Source organism: Spermophilus citellus (assembly GCF_964194105.1).
Source record: "Spermophilus citellus genome assembly, chromosome: 10".
Taxonomy (NCBI): domain Eukaryota; kingdom Metazoa; phylum Chordata; class Mammalia; order Rodentia; family Sciuridae; genus Spermophilus; species Spermophilus citellus.
In genome coordinates, this window is record NC_138197.1 from 68,449,565 (window position 1) to 68,457,010 (window position 7,446).

The 7,446-nt window shown below is 37.9% G+C and overlaps 1 protein-coding gene across 2 annotated transcripts; it reads left to right on the forward strand.

Moving 5' to 3' along the window:
* Positions 1-221: 221 nt before the first annotated feature.
* On the forward strand, positions 222-6,839 carry LOC308658922 (olfactory receptor 8S1-like). Of its 2 annotated transcripts, none has more exons than XM_081311866.1 (3): positions 222-357; positions 3,432-3,542; positions 5,675-6,839. In XM_081311866.1, exon 3 carries the CDS (start codon positions 5,691-5,693, stop codon positions 6,627-6,629), a length of 939 nt encoding a protein of 312 aa, XP_081167992.1. In that variant the 5' UTR covers positions 222-357; positions 3,432-3,542; positions 5,675-5,690; the 3' UTR covers positions 6,630-6,839. The 2 variants fall into 2 exon arrangements, with proteins under 2 accessions (XP_081167992.1, XP_081167993.1); XM_081311867.1 differs by lacking the exon at positions 222-357 and adding an exon at positions 578-693.
* The last annotated feature ends 607 nt before the right edge of the window (positions 6,840-7,446 follow it).

Consider the following 7,446-nt stretch of genomic DNA (forward strand, 5'->3'; position numbering starts at 1 on the left):
TTTCAGTTAACTGGAAACTGGTGAGTGAGTCCAGAGCTTGGCTTCAGGCTGAGACTTCAGGGAATCCATGGCATGGGCCCAGCTTCCCCTGGGTGCCTGACTCTGCTGTGGCTGCCTAAGCACAGATGGCCTTCTGATTGGTTCCACTAGAGAGTTTTTTCTTCAAGTGACCTGTAGAGGAGTATTCAGAATCTCAGAAGAAATAAACGAAGAAAAGGCATGTTGCCACACCTGTAAGCCTAAGAGATGATTTTGAAGAAATGCATACCTGGTTTTCAGAACATGAGTTTTAGAGAAAATATCCTTATCTTTCCACATAATATCCTGCATGGCAGAATGGCTCCACTCCAGATTAAGGTATTCAGGAGAATATTCCTGGTTCTGTGATATATCTAGTGTTTTCAGAGCTCATATTATTCTGTTCATTGCTCATATATCAAAGAGAAAAGCCTGGGCTAGGGATATAGCTCAGTTGGTACAGTGCTTGCTTTACATGCACAAGGCCCTGGGTTCAATCCCCAGCACCACCAGAGAGAGAGAGAAAAAAAAAAATAAGTCTAACTATACTGTAAGGAATCAGACTCCTGCAGTTGAGGTTCTCTGGTAGGAAGACTTTGCCTGTGATGTGTCTGTCTCATAATGAGAAAGACAGAACATGTGCAACTGCCTCCTCCAAGAAAAGCCAGGAGAACGGTAATGACCTCTGATTTCCCAATGTTCCCTCTGTGCTTCTGCCTACAAAGTTCTGTGTATTTTTTGTTTGTTTGGGGTTTCTTTTTAATATCTTTGTTTTATTTATTTATTTTATGTGGTGCTGAGAATCGAACCCAGAGCCTCACCTATGCAAGGCAAGGGCTCAACCACTAAGCTATAACCCCAGCTCCGAGCGTACATTTTTAATTCTGCTGCTGACCCCCTCCCTTCCCCACCTCCACCTCCCACAACTTCTGTTCCATTCATCCTGCTCCCCCCTTCCTTCATCCCTAAGCTAGGATGAGAAGCCTCCTAGTCCCTCTCAGGACATTTCCCCTTTAGGGGACCTATTTCTACCAGCTGCCTTGGACACTTCCTCAGAAGCGTCTTTATTCATTTTCTGCTTAACACTAAGAACAGTGAAGGTTAACCCTCAGCCCCCTGGATCCTCCACATGCTCCCACCTTCCACACACAGTCCTCGCGTGTTTCTTCATTCCAAGAATGTATTTAAGAATCGGCGTGAGAAAGTCACTCTGTCAGGCAGCTAAAACATCTCTCATTTTATAAAAGCCTGTTGTTAAATAACTCATCCTTTAAGCAAGATCAGGTAAGTAAGATATTATCTCCATCAGAGTTGTTCTTCTTAACTTTGGCTTGATAGTTAAGTCAGTGAAAAGAATCCATGATTTTTCTCTATTAACAGCGGAACTTCAGTGAATGAACTTTCTGAGAGCCACAAAATCAAACATACCCAATATTCTGTCTTATCTCTTTTTAAGAGAAACTGATCAAATGACCATGTGTGCCATTGACACAGAGTGTCTGTGTTGGCAAGATGGTGATACAGGTGTTTCTCTAAGACCATCTGAAATCCTCTTTTACTTCTCCCACCCTTCTGTGATCAATCTTCTTTATCTTTCCCTGTTTTCACCCCCTATTCAAATTTGTGCATTAGTCTTATATCTCAGGATCAAATCAGTCAATATCTTCCCTTTTGAAAAATGACTGCAAGTTTGACTTGGTTGTTTTTTTTTAATCAAAAGAGCATGAAGCAGAACTGTATTTGCAACTAAATTCCATGATCTGTTCCATTTATCCTCAAATACTTTAATTTTGTAATATTTCTGGAGAATCCTTTCTGTCCTGCCTAGTCATACTTTGTACGAAGGAAGGCAGTAACTATTTCTTGCATTTGATTTTCAAGTGATCACAAAGAAAAGGGTTTCTTAAAATCTTAATTTTGCCTCAAATACTTTCAAATGGCTAAAATAAAACTGGTAGAATATCCAAATTCTAAAATTGCTAAAAAATCTATACAACCTCTTTGAATTTTGAGTAAATTTTTCTCTGTACATTTTGGCATTTTTACATTTTCTTCAGTAAATGCCTTTTTAGTTTAAAAATAGAAATAGATGGGTAAATAGGTATAAAACTTTACAGTTATATGTCAGGGAGAAAAATGATTTTTAAAAATACAAGTACGTTTAAAATAAGTAAAATTTTAAAAGAAAAATTTATATACATATAAATACTTAGAAATATATGATTATATTTATAGTAAGACTAGTTTTAGGTTTTGACTTGCAAAATCAGTTTTATCAATATACCCTGTGTACATATGTAACTATACAACTGGTGGGATTCTACATCATGTATAACCAGAAGAATAAGGAATTATACGCCATCTATATATGATGTATCAAAGTGAATTCTACTGTCATGTATAACTAATTAAAACAAATTTTAAAAAATGTTTATGACAACCACATTATTATAAAAGAAAAGAGCATTTTAAAGACTATTTAAAAGATTATATAAGGATATTCTTATTTCAGAACTCAAACTGGTGAAGAATGACTACTATAAACAGGAAGGTAAATTTTATTTTCTAGCCAAGAGATTCTGTCTTAATATCAGCTATAAGAAAGACAATGTGACTTTAAATTTTTTTATAAAGTGTTTTTATCATAAAAAAACAATTACTTTGTCTTCTTCCACAAACATAGATTTCAAAACCATTCTTTCTTTTTGATAGTGCTTATACAATATTCTAATACCTTGAAAATAAAGTTGTGGCCTGGGGATGTGACTCAAGCGGTAACATGCCCACCTGGCATGCACAGGGCACTGGGTTCGATCCTCAGCACCACATAAAAATAAAATAAAGATGTTGTGTCCACTGAAAACTGAAAAATAAATATTAAAAAAATTCTCTCTCTCTCTTTAAAAAAAATAAAGTTGTTACAAAGAAATATTTAATTGATATTTATTTACAAATAAATATTTAATTGGCTTGTTTTTATACCTTCTTAATTTAGAATTCGAGTGAAATTGTTTGACACTGGCCACTCAAGAAATTTCAGACATTAGTTTTGAGGTGGAAGGTGGCAGTATAGGAAACTCCTTTCTTTGTGATCACTTGAAAATCAAATGCAAGAAATAGTTACTGCCTTCCTTCATACAAAGTATGACTAGGCAGGACAGAAAGGATTCTCCAGAAATCTTACAATGTTCTTAACATGAGAGCTTGAAGCCCCTGTGGACATCGTGGTCAGGTCCACCTTGTGAAAGCAAGCGGAAGAATAGAAGGAAGTTTTTAGGATAGCCTTATCCACAAACATCCTGAAATACCCAAATCTTTGGAGAGGATGGTTTCCATTTATCATTTGACTTTGCTTGTATGGATATCAAATAAAGTGTTTGCTTTCAACAGTATTTACGACTTTACCTATGCAGAGTTTTCAAGAATAACTCCTTCAGCTGACTATGTCTCACCATCGCTGGATCTAAGCTCTCACCCTCTGGGCACACGAAGGTGAACATTGCCCTGTTTGTGCAGGCATACAGGTAACCTAGTCCAAGATGGACTTAAGTATGGGATGATGGATTAGTTAAAAGGATAAGAATTTAAGCTTCTATTGATAAGTCAGCACCAGGTTACAGATTGCGGATGAGACCAGAAGGGTGAGAATCAGGGCCATCTAGATCAGCAAGATTAAATATTTTTGTGATCATGGAAACTTCCTACCATAGAAATGGAATATGGAAGTCAAACAAAAACAGAATCCTAGTGAATTAAACTAAAAATGGCAACGAAAAGCAGCTTCTTCATATAAGATAATGAATTACTATATCGTCTCATAAATTAGGGTTCAAATTTTTTAGTATATTATCATAATTTTTAGTACATGATCATAAACTGTACATTACCCTGGTCCTCTTGAACACACAGTTTATAACTAGAGTAAGAGAATGCAAGAAAGTTTTAAAAGAAAATTATAAGGCTTTTCATTCAGACCACCATGGGATAATAACGCATCCACAATGGAACCAGAAGTAACAGCAAGTGTTTATAGATTCTACAAAAAGAAAAAAAATGAGAGCATCAGAGGACACTGCTACTGCATGAATGAAAGGACACATTCTGTACTGATAAAAGCATCCTTGAATTCAGTAGTAGTGGCCCTTATGCAACATGGATAGCCAGCATGGCAACTTTGATGGACAACAAGATCAGCAATACTGAATACACCACAGTGAACATAGATATACTGTACTGTCTTGTATAACTCAAAGAAAAACAAATTAAAAATTAAAAAGATCTTTTTAAAAAAGATCAGCAATACTTTTGCTGGGCACTAGTGCTATTGGGGCACTGGAGTAAAAGGATGTGATTGTGCCTGAAGTGGTCAAGAGTTCTTGTCTGCAGCACATGTGACATGCTATAGAGACAATTCCAGAATAATCCGAAACACAGAATGAATAGGGACAGAACAAAAAAAAAAAGTCCTGATTTATGATTGTTGTTGTTTAGTTAGGGTCCATGTTCTCAAGGGGCTGACATTCTAGAATGGGAAAAAACTGGGGTACATGTTCAACATGAGAAAAGAAGCAGAATTCAGGCTATATAATGGGGCAAGAGAAGCTGTGGGCTAGAGAAGGGAGCTGTGAGAAGAGCTATTTGAAAAAGCAGGTTTAGAGGTGACATTGGAAAGCCCATGAAGGTTTGGATTAGTGAAATTAAGAGGAAAGTATTCAAAGTAGAGGAAAATGTGAGAACAGACACAGAAACAGACTTTCTGGTATCAAAGGCAACCAAAATGACTGAAAAGTTAAGAGCGAATGAGGAAGAGCTCCAAATGTCAAAGTAAGAAAAATGTTATCGTGGACCAAGCCTAACACTGAAATGATACTTAGAAAAGAAAAACCATAAACTTTTTATGGTTCCTCTACATGTCAACATAACATTACAAAATATCCCTGAATATCAGACTTCTCACAGGAAATATCAGGATAAATCTTCTCCCAAAGATAAGAATTTCCTGACAGTTCTCACAGAATTACCTTGGAGCATCAGCACTTTTACCTTTGTGGGCCCTCTTTCCACTAAAAAATTAAAATTTACCTGTTATGACTGCATAGTTAAAAAGATAAATACATTCTGATTATATTCAGTTTTCCCTTTGTGGTCTTAAAAGAAATAAAGACATTTCCATCAGCCATAGAAGAATTGGAGCCCCAGGCAATGTGCCCACGGTGCCTGAAGGAGTCAGGCCTGGTTAAGGAGTCATTGGATAATTTTTAACAAAAAATAAGGATTGAAAATTTGAGAAGAGAAGATGTGGAAGACCATTATAGATACGCTCTAGAATTTGCAGGATTTCTGAACTATAGAAAGAATGCCAAAAAAAAGCTAAATATCGTGAAGGTATAAGTAAGCCAGAGATACTCATTTTTCCAGGAGAACCCAGTGGAGAAGGAATAGGATTCTCTGAAACATGTGAAGACTGTGACCCAACATCACTGATAATGAAGCAGAATAAAAACTCTCACTGACATTCAAGTAAGGGTAGCTCTGAGATATCTGAGCCCAGAGAGAAGGCAAAGCAGAAAGGGATGTATGAGAAGAAGGAGTGATACCCTGAAGGAGAGAGGGACAATTATAGGAGATCTCACTCCTCTTTCTGTTTTATTCCAAGGAAATATCATCCACAAATGGCCTTGAGGAACCACAGCACCATCACTGGGTTTATCCTCACTGGGCTGTCTGACAACCCCCAAACTGAGGCTCTGCTTTTCGTGCTATTCCTGGGGATTTACATCCTGACCATGATGGGCAACTTGACAATGCTGCTGGTGATCGGGGCTGACTCCCACCTCCACACACCCATGTACTTCTTCTTGAGCAACCTGTCATTCCTGGATCTGTGCTTCTCTTCTGTCACTGTGCCCAAGTTGCTGAAAGACCTCCTGTCTGAGAAGAAAACCATCTCAGTAGAGGGCTGCCTGACTCAGGTCTTTTTTGTGTTTATCACTGCAGGAACTGAAGCCTTTCTTCTTTCAATGATGGCTTATGACCGGTATGCCGCCATCTGCCACCCACTGCTTTATGGCCAGAAAATGAGCAATGAGCTCTGTGTGAAGCTGGTGCTGGTCTCATGGGGCCTGGCCTCTCTCAGTTCAGTAGTCATTGTGCTCTTGGCTGTGAACCTGGACTTCTGTGACGCCCAAACCATACACCACTACACCTGTGAGCTTCCCTCTCTCTTCCCCTTGTCTTGCTCTGATATTTCCATCAATATCGACATCTTGATCTGCTCCACCTTGCTGCATGGGCTTGGGACCTTTCTCCCTATCTTCTTCTCTTACACCCGCATTGTGTCCACTATCCTGAGCATGAGTTCCACCACAGGCAGAAGCAAGGCATTTAACACCTGCTCCTCTCACCTTATTGCAGTGATCCTGTTCTTTGGGTCAGGTTTGGTTCGCTATCTTATGCCAACCTCTGGTTCATCCCTAGATTTGCTCGCCTCCTTGCAGTATAGCGCAGTCACACCCATGCTGAATCCCCTCATCTACAGCCTGAAGAACCAGGAGGTGAAGGCAGCTGTGAAAAGGACATTGAGGAAATGTCTTCATTATTTTGGGTCATGAACAAGAACACAGAATGGTGGGAAATGATTTTGTATTGCCAAGTGCTTGAACCTGAGGTAGATTTTTGACCACTAACTTGAAGGGAGCCCTGTACCACTCTTCCTAGCCGGTGATGGAAAATGAAATACACAAAATTATATTAAGTGTATACTGTAGATCTATGGTCTGTTTTTTCTTTGTTCTTCTCTTTTATACCACTTTCTTCCTAAGTTGCACCTCCTGAATTGATCATTTATGTCTTATTTTTCACCCATATTGTTTTGTCGTCTTGATCAACTGCTTTGATTTTTTTTTCCAAATGTATTGTCTCCTACAACTGTTAGACGATTTTATTTCTTCTTTGTCCTTGTAAGCAATAGTGGTAAATCTGTATTTATGGATTTCAAGTTTTAAAACAAAATATGTTTACACTTCTTATGAAAGACTACAAATTTATTTCATTTTGATAATTTCCCTCTTCCCTCTGTCACTTGCATTCTTCAATTTTGTTCTACATTCTTTAATTTTTCCCCCTAGATATCTTTAAAAAATCATTATTTCTATATTATGTAACTTGTTTTTCAGTACGAGGGATTGTCAGGAATGCTTAACCACTGACCTATATTCCCAGCCCTTTCTATCTTTTATTTTGAGATAGGCTTTCTCTAAGTTTCCCAGGCTGTAGTTGAACTTGTGAGTCTCATGCCTCAGTCGGCTAGCTGGCATTACAGGTGTGCCCCATCACATCTAGTTTACTATGTAATGATTGAATCAATTAAATTCTGAGTCTAATCATAGTTTTTATAGCTTTTAGGCCTTATTCTATGTTTAAATTTAT